This window comes from Rattus norvegicus, chromosome 19 (genome assembly GCF_021556685.1).
Source record: "Rattus norvegicus strain SHRSP/BbbUtx chromosome 19, alternate assembly SHRSP_T2T, whole genome shotgun sequence".
Classification (NCBI taxonomy): Eukaryota; Metazoa; Chordata; class Mammalia; order Rodentia; family Muridae; genus Rattus; species Rattus norvegicus.
The window spans coordinates 20,372,097-20,391,777 of NC_141552.1; the positions used below are offsets into that span (position 1 = coordinate 20,372,097).

Sequence of the window (19,681 nt, forward strand, 5' to 3'; positions counted from 1 at the left end):
AAATAACAAAAAGAAAACTTCAATGAAAATCATAACCAAAAACATTTCTTAACAGAATTTTCTTAATGAACATTTAGAAACACAGTTGTCTTGCTGTTTCTCCTCTAGGACGTGAGATGTCACGGCAGTCCCCTCAGTTGTCTCTCAAATGGTGTTGTCGGTATGAGAAAGGAGAAAGACCTCAACGAGATAGGCTGCCATACGGATACATAAATTTAGGGTCTCTATACATTGAGGAAATTATCTGAGAAGAAGAATATTCCCCCAAAAAGTCTTTGACTGTGAGGATTGTCGTCACAGGGAACTCCTGAGAGAGAAACTCATTCCTCAGGGGGCTGTCTTCCTGGGATCCGTCCTATGCCATGTCTCCTGCAGTTCCTGAGACCTGGGAGAAGAAGGCAGCTATTAAGACACGGATTTGGTGGGGACATGCATACCAGCTGTCAAGTTGCTGCCTTCTGTCCCCTCAGCTGCATTGGACAGACAGCACTGATCTTTTCACTGAAATCATTGCTGATATCTATGCAGGAGGGGAACATCACCAGCAACCCTCACAGTACTGTGGGAGAACAAGCTGCTCCTCAGACTCTACCAGTGCAAACCAAGAATGGGGAAATGGGGAGAGACCTAATTGGGGTGCAGGAAGAAAGGAGAAGTCCACATGATACCCAGATCAAAGCCAATGACCAGGACTCATTTGCCATTTGCACTTGGTTCTTATCCATACAAAGTGCTTCCAACCATCACATGACCCCTGCATGACCTTTGTCACATGACCAAGAACTCGTTCAAAACTCTTCATAGCATCCAATCTGTGACAGGGAGATGCAGTCATGTGATATGTTATTCCTCTGTCACCATTTCTGGACTGCAGTTTCAAAAAGAGCAGAGAAGTATAATTGCTCATAATTCAGTTTCTGAAAAGTGGTTAACATCCCGGAATACTTGTGCATAGACAGAGCAATGAATAACTCTATCACATGAGGTGGGTGACTGACTGGGTGTGGGGAGATTAGAAAGGTGATAGGGGAAGCAAAGATGTATCCAATAGGCAAATGGTATCAGACATTGTTAATCTGACTCAGCTGCTTGTTCCTACCACATTTTGCTGGGTCTGGAGGTTGCTGGTCTTCTCCTGTTCGTCTTCATCATTCGGGTTCAACTCAAACAAATATCGCTGTAACTCCTTGCTCTCCTGCTTCAATGTGACCAACTTCTTCTTCATACATGCCTGGTCCATCAGGAGCCGGCTGTGCAGGTTGCTGGAAACACACTCTGCATAGTAAGATCCTGAAGCCTCTTCCTCCCATTCCAACTGCCAAATCCCACAAACTCCACCAGGACCCAGATTCCCATAAAGACAACAATGTGGTGATCTGTTAGCAGAGGAAACTGAAATATTGGATCCACCAGTGAATGCACCCTCAGGCTGAGTGTGGGGCTCTCCTCTCTGCACCTAAGTTACCAAAGCAGGATTGCTTACAGGCCTCTCTAAGCTATAACATATGATTTCATCTGAAAAATAAAATAGTCAGCAGATGTGTGTGGGGGCGGGGTGCAGCCAAAGGAGTAGGACAAGCCTGGAGACATAACTCAGTGGACAGAGTAAGAAACAAGCATCTTCACTCCTGTTTCATGGATCACCCCACAAAACACAAACGCATCTATCCTACTTAAAAAAAAAAACCAAGTTATTTTATTGAATGCATACACTAATACTGTTTACAGTATTAGTAGCAAAGCTCAGATTTTGGGGGCAGATCCATGACTTGAACTATCCTCCTGACAACATATAAAACAATAAATAAATAAATAAATAAATAAATAAGAAAAAACAGAAAAATTAAAAAACACAAAAAAGCACAAGCCTTTCATGTGAAGTTACAGAAGAGTGATCCAGTGGTCACTTTTGACCAGGCCATTTTAGCTATGACAGTGCATAGTGACCCTTAATTTGATGGGTCCTATAGAAAGCTTTGTGCAATATTGTCATTTTAACCAACCTCATCCAGAACATACATAACAACACAGGATATGATCACAATGTCCTTGCTGTGTATCAAGTTATTTTTATATGTCCTTGATTGTCAGGCATATTACAGCAACAATCTGAGATGGCTGGTAGACTTGGAAGAAAGTGGATATGAAAGATCCCCGTTTGATATCAGTACAGCCATTTCTTACGAATGAGAATCTTTTAAGCTGGCCCTCGCTTAGCCCCTACACATTAGACAATAGAACAGAAAGTACAGAAAGCACATTCCCACCCACTCTCTAGGAAGCTGCCGGACCATAAGAACAGAGGGTACAGAACATATTTACTGCAGGGCAATTAGAAGACAGGAAACATCTCTGGGAAGCTGACTGACCACTATAGAAGTGAGATATCCTTGGTACTGAATGCAGCTGTGCTATAGGCTGACATAGCTATAGCCTTGTCCTGGGAACTCCAGAAGAGAAACACCTGCCAAGACAGATATCCTTGGTCCTTGTCCTGGGAACCCCAGGATAAGAAATCATATATCAAGTCAGAAGTCCTTCGTACTGAAATAGCTGCATTGATGTGGTTACGGCCTTATCCCAGGAATTCCAGGACGAGAAAGATCTGCCTAGTTATCCTTGGCACGAAATAGCTGAGCTAAGGAAACTGTGTAATCTTAACTGACTATTTAAGCTGTATGTTTCTGGCAATCTCAAGCTTCCCTAATGTTGCTGTCCCAGCAAGAAGAATGAAGTTCTATGGTCAATCCCCAGTGAACCTTTCAAGGGGTTAGAAGAAAGCCATCAGAGATACTGCACTTCTTTGTCCTTCGATTAAATCAAGATGATACAACGTGAATCTATTGGGATATTCAACTATACATCTTCCTCACAACCCCACCTATCTGAGGTCATTGCTTGGCAGAATTCATGCCCCACCATCCTAGATATTTCTTGATTCATTGCTGCCAAGGGCCAGGTTTCCTGAGTTTTGTTTTTTATAGAATTGGGTGTAGTCAATCATAGTTGCCCTCTGTAAGAAATGACAAATATCTATAATAACTGAATATTCTGAAGGTTTTTATACTGGTTTTATTATACATATAACTGTGAAACGGAAAACATACATATTTGATCAATGAAATGAGTAAGATTGATTTAATGAACAGAAAAATGGATGGTACTTCAAAACTTCCATGATTACATATTATCTATTTAATTCCCTCCACAATAGCAAGAAACGGACATTATTATTTACTTAAACCGAGAAAATATTAATTGTTTGGCCTGCTTTTCTGAGCTTCCTTAAAGGTATAGTTAATTGACAGAGCTGTGGTTTAAAATTAGGGTCCATATTCTTCTGTTTTAAATGTGTGCCTTTTCTTTCTATTTTTTTCTCCATCTTTATTAAATGGGTATTTCTTATTTACATTTCAATTGTTATTACCTTTCTGGGTTTCCAGGCAAACATCCCCCTAACCCCTCCCCCTCCCCTTCTCTATCGGTGTCCCCTCCCCACCCTCCCCCCATTACCGCCCTCCCCCCCCAACAATCTCTTTCACTGGGGGTTCACTCTTGGCAGGACCAAGGGCTCCCCTTTTATTTCTAGTGGGTGCTGCTCTCCCAGCTCCGTGGGAAGTGGATGGGGGGAAGGCCTGGGCCTGAGGTGAGTTGGAACTGGGGTAGAAAGGCATAGGGCCTCCTAGGTGAGAATGCCAAACCACCACTGCTGCTGCAGCCACCATGGAGAAGCCCTTGTTCCTGCTGCAGGGAGGAGAGTCTGGTGCCCACAAGATGGCTGAAGGGGAGCTGAGAGTGGACAGCTTCATCACCCGCCTGCTAGAGGTATGAGGATATCGTCCGGGAAAAATTGTGCAGATGACTGAAGCAGAAGTCCGAGGGCTGTGTATCACGTCTCGTGGAATCTTTCTTAGCCAGCCAACAGCTGTGAACAAAGGTTTCTTTTGGAGAGCAGGCCTGTGCAGGCCCAGAACCTAGGTGGGACAGTTCAAGCTACCCTTTTTCCATGGCCAATCTCATATCATATTCAGAAAGTATTTCTTGGGCTAAAGAGATGGCTTAGTGTTTAAGAGCACTGACAGCTCTTCCAGAGGTCCTGACTTCAAATCCCAGCAACCACATGGTGGCTCACAACCATCTGTAATGAGATATGATGCCCTCTTCTGGTGTGTCTGAAGACAGTCACGGTGTACTTGTATATAATAAATAAATAAGTCTTTAAAAAAAAGAGTATTTCTTCCAGGTGATGGATTTCCAATTTATGGAATTGAACTAACTTACTGATGGTGGAAGTGACACAGAGAGTTAAAGTACAGAAGGAATAATCCAGAATGTCCACCAACAGTTGCTGTCACACCAGGGCTTTTAAAAGCTCAGCTGCTAGAGAAGCAATGTAGTCTTTGGTTATTCTCAAGCTTAGGTCTTCTAGTCATTATAAGCTGACCATGACACAAAAAGAGTCATCTATATCAAAATAGAGAATAGTAACTAGATTCACAACACACTATCACATTACTACTGTATTTGAGGTTCTCAGTTAATATCTAAGAACCTGGAAGAGGCCTGGGTCTTGCTACACATACTTATATTTTATGTCCCCATTGTCAGCTGAGATTCTTCATGCAGCCTGGGGTCAAGGAGGTCATCCCACAAAGCACAAAACACCCATCTCAGATAAACATGTATGGTTTATTGAATCCAAAACATCCATGAATTTCAGGACACAATTAAATGTTGAAACCTAAGGATAATAGATAGAGAAGAGAATTAAGATTTCTAGTTCATAGATCCAGTAAACACCTTCAACAAATCATAGCAGCAAACTTCCATAAGGTAAAGAAAGAAAAGGCCATAAAGGTACAACAAGCCTACAGAACATCAAACTAATTGTACCAGAAAAATTCCTCCATTCACATAATAATTAAAATGCTAAATGCACAGATCAAGAAAGAACATTAAAAGGGGTAAGGTATAAATATCTAGTAACAAATAAATTCAGACGTATCTGAATTACACCAGACTTCTCAACAGAGATTCTAAAAGTCAGAAAATCTTGGGCAGATGTAATGCAGACACAGGCTCCTATATCCAGCATAATCCTCAATCACCATAAAAGGAGGAACCAGGATATTTCATGACAAAACCAAATTTAAACAATTCTTTTCTGTAAGAAAGCACAACAGAGGCTAATAGGAGGAAAACTCCAAGAAAATAAACTAAACTATACCCAAGAAAAACCAAGAAATTAATCTTCTCTCAATAATTTAAGAAAAGAGAAGCACACAAACATAATTTCACCTATAACCAGAAAAAGAAGAGAATGCAGCAATCATTGGCTTTAATATCTGAACAGATCTTCTTTCCCTAATCCCCAAGCTCCCAGGGACCATACTGCCAGCCAAAGTGTATGCAAGGATGCTCTATGGTTCAAGGTGAGGCCTATTGCCCCACCAAATGCAGACCCTAGAGGTGTGAGGTGGGGATGGATATGTGTGGGTGGGGAGCACTGTCACTTAGGCAAAGCTGAGCAGAAACGGGATGTAAGGTTTGATGAGGGGAGTGTGGAAAGCAGGACAACAGTTGAAATGTAAATAAATAAAATAACCGATTAATAAAAAATAGCGAAAAATAAAATAACAAGTAAAATGTAAATGAAAATTAAACCAAACCAACCAACCAAACAAACAAAAATCCCTGTAGTGGATTGGCCTAATGCTGCTTGTATTTAATGCTAATTTGTAGAACTCAGGACTGGTTAACCCCCAAAATCTGACCCTGCTCCCAGTTAACTGTGATTATAAAGAAGCCAACAGCCAACAGCTGCACAGCAGAGAGATGGGGGAGGGGAGCTTTGAGGGCTTTGCTAGAGAGGATCATGAGGAGGGAAGAAGGAGGAAGAAGCTGCCAGAGAATAAAGAAAGAACATGTGTGATGGAGAGGAGAGAGGAAGAGGACAGCAGCCATGGTTAAGGGAGAGGAGTGCCTGGTCCTGAGGGCTGTCCAAATGCAACAAAGAGCAGCCAAGATGCTACACAGTCAGTAAGAGCAGCTCTCAGGAGAGCAGAGATCAGCAGAGACCCCAGACGAACAAGCTATGCAAGCCAAGCTCAGCCTCCGCCCAAACTCCCTCTCAATATCCCGTGTCCTCCATGGGCCTGGCCTCAGCGTGTGTCCTGTGTCAGCACATGTGTCTGTCTCAGCTGACATCACTCTGCCCATCAGCCCGAGGCCAAGGAAACAGTGAGAAACCACACAGCTCACCAGAAGAGTCTTTGCTGTGGTTCTATGAAGTCCCAACAAATGCAGCTCAACTACAGAATGCAAGGCAGACCAATATATGTGTGTCCGTAGTGCAGAACCCTTCATCATGTGTCCTTTCACATGCGTGCTTTAGCAGAACATCCTTTTACCTGTGTCTGCCTCAGTGAAACGTTCCTTCACACATCTGCCTTAGCCTTTCACCTGTATCCACTTCAGGGAACCACTCCTTCAGGTGTAGAATTTCTCTAGATTAGCAAACCGCATACAGAACATTCAGAACAAAACAAGGTGTGTGGTCAGCATGTCCTTGAGCCAAGTCCCTTCTCCTCGTCAGTGACGGCAGGCATGTTACAGAAACAATATGAAATGGCTGGCAGGCCTGGAACAAAATGGCAAAGCTATTCTGGGGGATGTCAGACCGTACCAGCCAGCAGCTCAACTGAACTTTTAAGTTTTGATGTTACAAGTGAATATACTTGACCTTCAAACGCTGAGAAGGCACATTATAACATGAACTATATAAACTAGGCCAAGACCACCTCTAGGGCAAAGGCCCTCAGCCTGGGGGTCGTGACCCACACGGGGTCTCCTATCAGATAGTTTACACTACAATAAAGATTCATTACAGTAGCAAATTTATAGTTGTGAAGTAGCGACAAAATAATTTTGTAGTTGGGATCCCCACAGCATGAGGAACTGTTCTAAAGGGTTGAGGCCATAGGAAGGTTGAGAAACACTGCTCTAGGAAATTATGTTTTCTTTCTCTTTCATATTTTTCAGACAGAATCTCAAACTGTAGCTGAGATTGGCTTGGCTTGGAACACGTGTGTAGTTCATGCTGGCATCAGACTTATGGCAATTCTCCTGCTTCAGCCTCCTACTCAGGAGCCTACCAGGGTGAGATCACAACCACGGGTAATGGGATTGCTGTTCTTGGTTGTCAACTTGAGTGTACCTGGAATTAACTAATGACAAATGGCTTGATGCCCTGTGAGGGGGATCTCTCTCTCTCTCTCTCTCTCTCTCTCTCTCTCTCTCTCTCCCTCTCTCTCTCTCTCTCTCTCTCTACTTCCTTCTTTCTGTTTTCCTCTCTTCAACCCCCTCCTCTTGGTCCTCCTCCTCTTCTTGGTTTTTTTTGAGACAGGGTTTCCCTGTGTAGCTCTGGCTGTCCTGGAATTCATTTTGTAGTCCAGGCTGGCCTTGAACTCAGAGATCCACCTGCCTCTGCCTCCTGGATGCTGAGGCTAAGCATGAGCACCATTGGATTTTTTTTCTTAATTAAATTATTTGAAGCAAGAAGACCTACTTCTAATCCAAATCTTTGAGATGAGAAGATAAATCTTTAATTCAGATCTTTTGAGATGGAAAGGCCCACATCTAATCTGGGCCACACCTTTTTTTTTTTTCATCTTTATTAACTTGAGTATGTCTTATTTACATTTCGATTGTCATTCCCCTTCCCAATTTCCGGGCCAACATACCCCAACCCCTCCCCCTCTCATTCTGAATGGGTGTTCCCCTCCCCATCCTCCTGCCATTACCGCCCTCCCTGCAACAATCATGTTCACTAGGGGTTCAGTCTTGGCAGGACCAAGGGCTTCCCCTTTCACTGGTGTTCTTACTAGGCTATTCATTGCTACACATGCAGTTGGAGCCCAGGGTCAGTCCTTGGGTAGTGGCTTAGTCCCTGGAAGCTCAGGTTGTTTGGAATTGTTGTTCATATGCGGTCTTAACCCCCTTGAGCTCTTTCAGTCCTTCCTAAGATTCCTTCAACAGGGGTACCGTTCTCAGTTCAGTGGTTTAATGATGGCATTCGCCTATGTATTTGCTGTATTCTGGCTGTGTCTCTCAGGAGAGATCTACATCTGTTTCCTTCCAGCCTGCACTTCTTTGCTTCATCCATCTTATCTAATTGGGTGGCTGTATATGTATGGGCCACATGTGGGGCAGGCTCTGAATGGGTGTTCCTTCTGCCTCTGTTCTAAACTTTGCCTCCCTATTCCCTGCCAAGGGTATTCTTGTTCCCCTTTTAAAGAAGGAGTGAAGCATTCGCATTTTGGTCATCCTTCTTGAGTTTCATGTGTTCTGTGCATCTAGGGTAATTCGAGCATTTGGGCTAATATCCACTTATCAGTGGGTGCATACCATGTGTGTTTTTCTGTGATTGGGTTACCTCACTCAGGATGATATTTTCCAGTTCCATCCATTTGCCTATGAATTTAATAAAGTCATTGTTTTTGATAACTGAGTAATATTCCATTGTGTAGATGTACCACATTTTCTGTGTCCATTCCTCTTTTGAAGGGCATCTGGGTTCTTTCCAGCTTCTGGCTATTATAAATAAGGCTGCTATGAACATAGTGGAGCATGTGTCTTTGTTATATGTTGGGGCATCTTTTGGGTATATGCCCAAGAGAGGTATAGCTGGGTCCTCAGGTAGTTCAATGTCCAATTTTCTGAGGAATCTCTAGACTGATTTCCAGAATGGTTTTACCAGTCTGCAATCCCACCAACAATGGAGGAGTGTTCCTCTTTCTCCACATCCTTGCCAGCTTTTGCTGTCACCTGAGTTTTTGATCTTAGCCATTCTGACTGGTGTGAGGTGAAATCTCAGGGTTGTTTTGATTTGCATTTCCCTTATGACTAAAGATGTTGAACGTTTCTTTCGGTGTTTCTCAGCCATTCGGCATTCCTCAGCTGTGAATTCTTTGTTTAGCTCTGAACCCCATTTTTTTAATAGGGTTATTTGTCTCCCTGCGGTCCAACTTCTTGAGTTCTGTGTATATTTTGGATATAAGCCCTCTATCTGTTATAGGATTGGTAAAGATCTTTACCCAATCTGTTGGTTATTGTTTTGACCACACCTTCTGCTGGCAGCTCATATCAAGGACATGGAAGAAGGAAGTTTGCTTCATTAATTTGCCTACTTCTTCAGGATTCCTGCATGTACTGAAGAGCAGCTGAAATATCCAGCCTTATGGACAAAACCGTTGGGGTTCAGGAGTTGCCCCATAAACCACACAAACTCTGACCTCACTTAGACAGGGATGGTTTTTTGAATGCCCACCCTAAGACTGATCATCAGAGACATAGCTGAGAATTTGTCAGGCTAGGACCCTGGACATTTTTCTATGTCAGTTTATAAAGCCTTAAACTGTGAGCTCATAGGCAGGTGCTGTAAGGGCTGTCTGGTTGTCAGCCCTGACTCAAGCCATTTTAGACAACAAAGGTTCATACTGACTTTTTATCTGTTTAAAGATTTATTTATTTACATATAAGTATACTGTAGCTGTCTTCAGACACACCAGAAGAGGGCATCAGGTCTCATTACAGATGGCTGTGAGCCACCATGTGGTTGCTGGGATTTGAACTCAGGACCTCTGGAAGAGCAGTCAGTGTTCTTAACCATGGAGCCATCTCTGCAGGCCTCATATTGACCTTTAATTTTATTGGTCCTACATGAAGCTTATACTTATGGAATTTAAGATTAAGAAACCTCACAATATAAACAACTTCCTCCCAGTGGTTTGGGAACGGGTGGGTGGGGAAGCATCCTCCAGGGGGCTGGGGAAAGGGGTGGAATGCAGGGTTTTTGGAGGGGAAACTGGAAAGGGGGTTAACATTTGAAATATAAATAAACAAAATAACCAATAAGAAAAACATACACAAGTTATGTGATCATGCCTGACCCTGCTGTGAGTTAAATTATTTTCAGACAACAATGATAGGCGACATATTACAGCAAGAATATGAACTATCTGGCAGGCATGGAACAAAATGGCTACAGCTATGCTAGGGGGATTGGCTTCAACAGGGGCAACTACTGCGTTTTAGACCTTCCATTCCTTGTTGAATTAGCTGTACCACAGCCTATAAGCCATTCTAATAAATTTTCTTTCTCTATATACAGAGTCATTCTAGGAGGGATGATTGGTTATGTATTATTAAATGCAATGCTGATCATGAAGCCCCACCACTTCCAAAGCAATATGCAAGTGTAAGTAAGTTACTGAACAATTGAACAGAAATTAAAATTTACTGCATTTATTGCGTGTGTCAGCAGGCATAGGGAACACTTGGCTGCTTACATCTCTTGGTCACTATAGAGTAGTGGGAGAACTGAGATCCACTGAGGAGGTCTCTTTCTCTCTCTCTCTCTCTCTCTCTCTCTCTCTCTCTCTCTCTCTCTTTTCTTTTTTTTTTTTTTTGTTCTTTTTTTTCTGGAGCTGGGGACCGAACCCAGGGCCTTGCCCAGGGCCTTGCACTTCCTAGGCAAGTGCTAAATCCCCAACCCCCTGAGGAGGTCTCTTAAGCAAAGACCAAACTCCTTGCAGTTACACTGGGTTCCAGGCTCATTCTCCTGTTTAGGCCTCACTGTGGTCTATGTACACTCAATGCATTCTCCCCATGCAGGTTCACATGGACTGAACTCAGAAAGCTGTGGTTAGGAGAAAGATGTCTGGTTAAATAGTCCACCAGGTTCATATTGTGTCAATGTGATTTAATCTAAGGACAAAGAAGTGGAGTTTCTCTGATGGCTTTCTTCTAAACCCTTGAAAGGATTACTGGGGTTTGACCTCAGTACTTTATACTTCTTGCTGGGTCAGCAACACTCAGGGAAGCTTGAGATTGCCATAGGCACAGTATTAGGCTAGATATACTGAGTAGATGATACTAAGTTGTTCAGATGGTCATACCCATTTGCATGGGTTCTTAATGTGCACCTAAGGAAAGAGAGATCAACGTCCTGAGAATAGGAAGATCATTTCCAGTTCTTTTCTATCATTCCAGAGTGAAAGACTGGTAGGGAGAGAATGGTAAATAATCAAGAATTCACAGATGATGCTTTGAATGAAGTGTGGGTTTCTGTGCTGGTTTTTGACAGGGTCTCAAGTATCACATGTTGCCCTCTCCCTGGCTGGCCAGGTTCACTTTTAGCTCAGATGAACCTCCTTCCACTTTCCAATAAATAGGCTTACAAGAGTGGCCTCCAAGGACTGTGAGGACAAAATTAGCCTTTGACAGTTGAGGTGTGTAACCCACAACTATAGTTTTAGCCACCTTTTTCCATGTCTACCAGGTATTTCAGATTGTTGCTGTTCTATGCCTGACAATCAAGGACGCAGAAAAATAACCAGATAGAGAGAAAGAACATGGTGATCACTTCCTTGCCTCTTCTGTACGTTCTGGATGAGGTTTGTTAAAATTCCAATATTGCAAAAAGCTTTATATAGGGCCCATCACATTAAGGGTCACTGTGCACTGTTCTATCTAAAATGGTCTAATCAGAACTGACTACCATATAACACTTCCTGCAGTCCTCATATGAGAAGCTTGAGCTTTTTGTTTTGACATTTTTTTCTCTTTCTGTCTTATTTTTTGCTATATAAGTTGGGAGAAAGATAGTTAGGGCCATGAATTTGCCCCAAAAATTTGAACTACGGATGTGATCAATCAGTGTTAATGTGTGAATTCTACACAGTATTCATTTTTTACTATGATAGATGCTTTTGTGTTTGGTGTGGTGGCCATTTCCCAGTGTACAGGTGCTGGGACCTTACTCTATCCACTTAATGATGATTATAGCTTCATTTTAGACGTTTCTGTGCACCCCCTATATCTCTTGACTATTTTATTTTTCTGACAGAAGCTCATGGTATATGTTACTCAGGCTTGTGAGCAGTGCTCCTTTGTCGACATTGGTGCAGAGAGGAGAACCCCACAAGCAAAATGAGGTTCCCTTCACTGGTTGCTCCAATTTGCACTTTACTCTGCCAACTGGTCTCCACACTTTGCCTAGCACTTTGAAGACGTCAACTCTTTCTCCTAAGGAATTTATTGGCAATTGTCGATTGCTAAGCACATGACTTCATGAGTGTTCCCCTAACACACACCCATGTTGTAACCTACCATGCAGACTATTTCTGGATGTGATTTAAAGCACCCGTAATAATGAGACAGGAGAACTTTTGAGTGTATATTCAAGCTGGTGTGAAATCTCAGGAAGTTTTAATGGCTAAAAATGGTGAATGAGGACGATTTGAGTTAGGATGAGACATTTTTGGGCAAGATATGGAAGGAAACATTCATTTAGATGCATAGGAATTACTAAGGTTTTTTTATAATCAAGCCTTGAGGAAAATAAGGCTTTGGAAGCAGGAGGTGCTCAGTGGCTCTGCCCCAGGAAAGGCTCCTGGAAAGGGCACCTCAGCTTATGCTCAGTACAGGGAGAACATTAGCAGGAGGCAAAGTCTGCTCCCCATGACATCAGCTGTCCCTTCTATGACACTCTATTGTCTCCTAGAGAGTTCTGGCATCCTCTGTGATGTCACCAGTGTTGTAGTGACAACCAGTGCCCTAGTTTCTCTCAGTCTGAGTCTGGCGGTTACAAGCTAAGACATGTTTTCCCGTCTTCGCAAGCGTTTTGGGAGGGGGAACGTCGATTCTGGAGAGACTAGAGTGAAGGAGTCTGGCCTTTCATCTCAAAGTAATGATGGAGAAAGACAGCACTTCTGGGGAATGTGTAGTAAGTTCTGGGCAGTATATTTTGAGCTTCCTGTCAGGGGTCTGCAGGCTTAAGCTGACCTTTCTAGCAATGGGCCACAGCAACTGGAGCATCTGAAAAGGAATTGAATTTCCATGAATATCACAATTCCTGAAAGTCAAGGATTTCAGAACTTTAGATTCTGTGTCCCCACTGGGAGGATATGGTAAGGCCAATGCTATTATACTGTGAACTTCTGGCCTTTACTTTTCAGTTCATTTGGTATGTTACATTGATATAATAACACCATCAGGAGTCATGGAGAGTCCAACTTTTCTGAGTTTAGACAGGGCAGCAATGTATTTCACTATCATTGCTTCTTTAAATACAGTGGATATCTGACAGTAGGAACAGGGGGAGAATTGTGCTCCAGGCAATAACCTTATGTTCTTAGACCTTCTCTGATTTCTTCTAATTGCAGGGTCATTGTTAGCTTTATATATTAGAGATGTGTGTTACAAACATGTTTCTACAATACCAAAACTATTTGGAACGTGTAGACCAAGATTCAGCCTGTAACCTATGGGTACTTCTCGGGCATTGGGTATTTCAAATAGGGGAATTGATAAGTCTGTTGACCATGTCCTCCCTGGAAATGCGTTTTAAATCCAAAGTTGTTGGCCTAGAGTATCAGGGTAGGACATCTGAGTGTCTCCAATCACTCAAGTCTTGTGGATGGTGAATTTATCATCTGAGTTCTGAAACCACAGGGGTGAGGAAACCAAGCTGTACCCTGTTCAGCTGATAATACTCCTGGAGAAGCCATCTCCATTGTCCATGTAAGCACGTGATGTCCGGCATAGGGCACACTTGGCTGCTAACATCTCTTGGTCTCTATAGAGTAGTGCGAGAACTGAGATCCACTGAGGAGGCCTCTTAAGCATAGACCAATCACCTAGCAGTGACACTGGGTTCCAGGTTTGTTCTCCTGTTTAGGCCTAACTGTGGTCTATGTACACTCTATGCATTCTCCCCATGCAGGTTCACTTCTGTTCTTCTACCTACAGACGCTGGGAGAGAAACATCATCCCCTGAAACTGCCCTAAGCAAGAATCAGGCCAAGAAGGAAAAGGAGAGGCTGATTGAAGAGCTGCGGCTCATTACCGAGGAGAGAAATGACCTGAGAGATTGCCTGAGGTTCCTGACAGAGAGATCCAAGAACTACAGGTATGAATCGCTCCAAAGGCTCTTGTTTCATTCCTGGGTCTGCAAGGTCACCTTCATCTTATCCTATTAAGGTTTTGGGTTCTAGAAAGCTGTGCCTCCCTAACCACCCTGTGCTAAACCTCACCTCCCATATAGAGGAGATTCAGAACCTGACCCTGAGGATTGAGATGGAAATTGGACTCATCTGCTTCCATTTATTGAAAAACAGAACTAGTAGTCTGAATGAACAATTGAGGAATAAAGTCAGGGAGAGTGAGTGCCCAGTGTGCATTTGCAAAGCCCTTTACAGCTGGTGGCTTTGCAAGATTGGAATTGCAGTCAGTTTATGGGGAGGCTCTGTACTTGCTAGGCAGGGGACTGAGTGCTGGAAGATCCACGCAGCAGCCTGAGGGGCCTGGTCCCAAACTGTTCATCTCAATGCTTGACTAGAAGGTCTCAGGCTCAGGCCTGTTTGTTATTGTCTGTGTGTCTTGCCCTCTGAGACAGCAATGGTGCATGCATTTCTCCTAGTTCTCACAGTGCTCTCTGTTTCCATATTTGTCTTTCTCTGACTCTGTTTACATTTCACTTTTTTTGGGTGTGTCTTAGTCTGTGAGTCTGTGTGTGCATACATCCAAATGCATATGGACAACTTTTAAATATTTATATTTCCCTCCACATTGGAATCTAGGGGTCTATGTCTTGGCCTGAGTATTTACTTGTAACACCTTCATGGTGATGTGAATGCTTTGTTCTGGGAGCCCCACTGTCAACAACACAGTTCTTTGACTATGTGACCACGTTTGTCTGTTTATTTTTATTCTTTGTGCAGATTATAATTTTGTTTTGATATATGGTCTGTTATCAAAACAGGAGAAAAGAAATCACAGGTTTCTGGCTGTGTTGGGGTGGGGGAGCATGGAGAGGTGTGGCCTAGGCACTTGAGAGCTTAACTGGCTTGACTGCAGATTTCCTCTTGATTGAACAAAGGGAGCCAGGGAGCCCTCCATCTGGATGCTGAGATTCTGGTGTCCTGGACGCAGAAAAACAGGTTTCTGAAGCTGAAGAAGATCCCAATATGTAGAATTCAGAAGGTGTCCTTCCAGGACTGGGGTAGTACAAGACCCACCCTGAGTTCATATATTCCTAAATGCTGATGTTCATTGTATTCTATCATTTGGGGCCAGGCCACACTTCAGGCCAAATCCATATTATGAAGGCCTGGAGAGAATGGAGGAGGCGGTCATGTCAATTCTGCACAACTTAGAGATGGAGAACACTGAGATCCATGAGAACAGCCATAAGCTGAAGAAGGAGATGACCTTCTCTAGGTAAGTCCTGGTCAGAAAGGCTATCACTTGTGGAATGGCCATTTCTGACTTTCTTTGTTCTGGATTGGACGGTCTTCAGCTCTGGTTCTATCTCTTGTGCTGTTTACACATCAGTGTGCCAGGGTCATTAGGACTCAGTTTTCAGTTCCATAAAAGAGTGTTCCTCATCCCAGGATTGTCTAGGCATCTGCAGAAGGCTCTAGATAGAACAGCACTGATTGAAGTCAGCAGGTTATTATGCTGACCTGGACCTCTGGGGTCACACCAGGTTTTACAACACTCAGTGCATGGACCACATGGTTAGCATGACCTTCTCTTGGTACTACTGACCTTTTTTGAGGGTGTTGGCCCACTACTAATTGATGTTGGCCCCATGCATTGGGCTTTCATGGATAGATGTAGATCTGTGTTCTTTTTGAGAGATGTGGACACTAATTGGTGCTCGGGCCAAGCAAAGAATTTATTCTTCCCTGAATTAACTCTTTGTGGTTTGTGCAGCAGCATTATGTGTATCAAGATGTATTTTATTAAGTCTTCATGGGTATCTGGGACCTGGTAGAGTTAGTGGGACTTGGGAGTAGGAATGGGAGAAAGGGCCAGCATGATCTTACTATGCAGACTGTATTTCCAGAAACCTGCTCAGCCAGCTCCTGATGGAGAACACATGGAGGAAGAAGTTGGTCCCACTGAAACAGGGGAGCAAGGAGGGACATCTTGAGTGTGCACTGAACCAGAAATATTTGGTTGACTTCAACAAGAAAGATAAAGACCAGCAACGTCCAGACCCAGCATCATCAGGTACGGAGGAGCAGCTGTGTTACCTTAACAATATCTGATAAAATTTGCCAATTTGATACATCTGTGCTTCCTCCTACCACCTTTCTAATTTACACTCACAACCAGCCAAACACCTCATGTAATGGCATTGTTCATTGCTCTGCCTATGCACAAGTATTCTGGGAAGTTAACCACTTTTCAGAAATGGAATTATATTGCAAGTATATTTTGCTGATCTTTTTGAAGCTGCAGTCTAGAAATGGTGACAGATGAATAACATACCTCATTATTGCATATCCATGTGATACATTGGATCCTATGCAGAGTTTTGAACAAGTTCGTGGTTCTTTGACAAATGACACTCTGTGTTAATGTGACTTCTTGTGTAGGAAGCACCTTTCCAGGATAAGAACCAAGTGCAAATGTCAAATTAGTACTTGTCATTGTCATAACCTTGGTGACATATGGACATCTCCTTTCTTCCTGCAACCCAATGAGGTCTCTTCCCATTGCCCTGTTCTTGGTTTGCACTGGTATAAGTCTGGGTCCCATATAGTCAGCCCACATTACAGTTAGGCTTGCCGGGGATTTTGCCCTACCTGCAGAGTTAGCAACAATGATATCAGTTAAAAGGTCCATGTCGACTGTCCAATAGAACTGAGGTGGTTGAAGGCAGTATTCTGACAGCTGGCTAGCATTTCCCCACCAAATCAGTGTCTTAAAAACTATGTTCCTCTCCCAGGTCTCAGAAAGTGCAAGAGAGCTGGAATTGGACACACCCCAGTAAGAGAGCTTCATGAAGAATGAGTTGCTTTCTCAGGAGTCCCTGATGACAAACATCCTGAATGGTAACAATATTTTTTGGATGAATATTCTTCCTCAGAGTTAATTTGTCATTTCTTAGAGACCCTAAATTTATATAACACTAAGCCAGCCTGACTGATTGAGGTCTTACTCACTTTCTTCTTCAGAAAACACAACTTGAGAGACAGCTTGGGGGACCACCTTTCATTATGTGTGCTAGAGGAGAAACAGCAATACGTCTGTGCTTCTACATGTTCGTTAAGAATATGCTTATGTTTAGAAATTTTTTTGTTATGATTTTAATTGAAGTTTTCTTTTTGTTGTTTCATATTTCTGTGTTCTTGTTACTATTTTTCACTTTCAAATATTTTTAAATATTTTTATTCATTTTAACCCTGTTGTGTTGTAAAAATGTATTTGTTATGAATAAAAATTGAATTCTATCTCTTGACTCTTAAGACCATCAATCTTACTCAAGGGTTCTGTGGACCTAGAACTGACAGCTAGAGATGGATCTCTGCATGTTCCATGGAGCCTGGGCTAATAAGTGAATTCAAACTCACTAAGGGGTACCCAGTGTGATAGTGTTTTTTGTGTGGATAATGTGGCTGTGTCTCCAACAAACACTTTATGATGTAATCACTGACATACTTTACCCAATTGTTAGGGGCATGTGGTTCTTCTGAGAGAGCAGCAGATGCTCTAACCTGTGAGTCATCACCACAGCTCCTGCAGGTGGCTTTTGTTATTCCACATGAGGTGCTGTATTAGGTGGACAAGATCACCTATGATTAAATAGAGAGTTCTCAGGAGATGTGTGTTCACAGGGAACTTACTAAACTTGCCTGCTCAACGTGTTAGGTTGCCAGGCATCCCTACAGAGCTCTGGTGTTCTGGACAGCTTCATCACCTGCCTACTGGTGGTATGAGGATATCGTCTGGGAGAAATTGTGCAGATGACTGAAGCAGAAGCCCGAGGGCTGTGTATCACGTCTCGTGAAATCGTTCTTAGCCAGCCAACAGCTGTGAACACAGGTTTCTTTTGGAGAGCAGGCCTGTGCAGGCCCAGAACCTAGGTGGGACAATTCAAGCTACCCTTTTTCCATGGCCAATCTCAGATCATATTCAGAAAGTATTTCTTGGGCTAAAGAGATGGCTTAGTGTTTAAGAGCACTGACAGCTCTTCCAGAGGTCCTGAGTTCAAATCCCAGCAACCACATGGTGGCTCACAACCATCTGTAATGAGATATGATGCCCTCTTCTGGTCTGTCTGAAGACAGTCACGGTGTACTTGTATACTATAAATAAATAAATAAATCTTTAAAAAAAAAGAGTATTTCTTCCAGGTGATGGATTTCCAATTTATGGAATTGAACTAACTTACTGATGGTGGAAGTGACACAGAGAGTTAAAGTACAGAAGGAATAATCCAGAATATCCACCAACAGTTGCTGTCACACCAGGGCTTTTAAAAGCTCAGCTGTTAGAGAAGCAAGGTAGTCTTTGGTCATTCTCAAGCTTAGGTCTTCTAGTCATTATAAGGTGACCATGACAGAAAAAAAGTCATCTATATCAAAATAGAGAATAGTAACTAGATTCACACCACACTATCACATTACTACTGTATTTGAGGTTCTCAGTTAATATCTAAGAACCTAGAAGAGGCCTGGGTCTTGCTACACATACTCATAATTTATGTCCCCATTGTCAGCTGAGATTCTTCATGCAGCCTGGGGTCAAGGAGGTCATCCCACAAAGCACAAAACACCCATCTCAGATAAACATGTATGGTTTATTGAATCCAAAACATCCATAAATTTCAGGACACAATTAAATGTTGAAACCTAAGGATAATAGATATAGAAGAGAATTAAGATTTCTAGTTCATAGATCCAGTAAACACCTTCAACAAATCATAGCAGCAAACTTCCATAAGGTAAAGAAAGAAAAGGCCATAAAGGTACAACAAGACTACAGAACATCAAACTAATTGTACCAGAAAAATTCCTCCATTCACATAATAATTAAAACGCTAAATGCACAGATCAAGAAAGAACATTAAAAGGGGTAAGGTATAAATATCTAGTAACAAATAAATTCAGACGTATCTGAATTACACCAGACTTCTCAACAGAGATTCTAAAAGTCAGAAAATCTTGGGCAGATGTAATGCAGACACAGGCTCCTATATCCAGCATAATCCTCAATCACCATAAAAGGAGGAACCAGGATATTTCATGACAAAACCAAATTTAAAGAATTCTTTTCTGTAAGAAAGCACAACAGAGGCTAATAGGAGGAAAACTCCAAGACAATGAACTAAACTATACCCAAGAAAAACCAAGAAATTAATCTTCTCTCAATAATTTAAAAAAAGAGAAGCACACAAACATAATTTCACCTATAACCAGAAAAAGAAGAGAATGCAGCAATCATTGGCTTTAATATCTGAACAGATCTTCTTTCCCTAATCCCCAAGCTCCCAGGGGCCAAATTGCCAGCCAAAGTGTATGCAAGGATGCTCTATGGTTCAGGTGAGGCCTGTTGCCCACCAAATGGAGATCCTAGAGGTGTGAGGTGGGGATGGATATGTGTGGGTGGAGAAGCACTGTCACATAGGCAAAGCTGAGCAGAAAAGGGATGTAAGGTTTGATGAGGGGAGTGTGGAAAGCAGGACAACAGTTGAAATGTAAATAAATAAAATAACCGTTTAATAAAAAAATAGCCAAAAATAAAATAACAAGTAAAAAGGTAAATGAAAATTAAACCAAACCAAACAAACTAACAAACAAAACCCCTGTAGTGTATTGGCCTAATG

The 19,681-nt window shown here is 42.4% G+C and overlaps 1 protein-coding gene across 1 annotated transcript; it reads left to right on the plus strand.

Moving 5' to 3' along the window:
* The first annotated feature begins 12,635 nt into the window (after window positions 1-12,635).
* LOC147999047 (disks large homolog 5-like) lies at window positions 12,636-17,306 on the plus strand. The gene is made up of 6 exons (XM_087595802.1): window positions 12,636-12,787; window positions 13,813-13,972; window positions 15,139-15,282; window positions 15,914-16,080; window positions 16,802-16,907; window positions 17,031-17,306. Exons 1-5 carry the CDS (start codon window positions 12,661-12,663, stop codon window positions 16,864-16,866), a joined length of 663 nt encoding a protein of 220 aa, XP_087451928.1. The 5' UTR covers window positions 12,636-12,660; the 3' UTR covers window positions 16,867-16,907; window positions 17,031-17,306.
* The last annotated feature ends 2,375 nt before the right edge of the window (window positions 17,307-19,681 follow it).

What these genes read in the sequence shown, in the direction of transcription:
- LOC147999047 (XM_087595802.1), top strand. Translation starts at nt 12,661, where the DNA reads ATGTTTTCCCGTCTTCGCAAGCGTTTTGGGAGGGGGAACGTCGATTCT. An exon ending in GAGAGATCCAAGAACTACAG is followed by an intron (nt 13,973 to 15,138) that starts GTATGAATCGCT and finishes ATTTGGGGCCAG; the next exon opens with GCCACACTTCAGGCCAAATC. An exon ending in AAGGAGATGACCTTCTCTAG is followed by an intron (nt 15,283 to 15,913) that starts GTAAGTCCTGGT and finishes CTGTATTTCCAG; the next exon opens with AAACCTGCTCAGCCAGCTCC.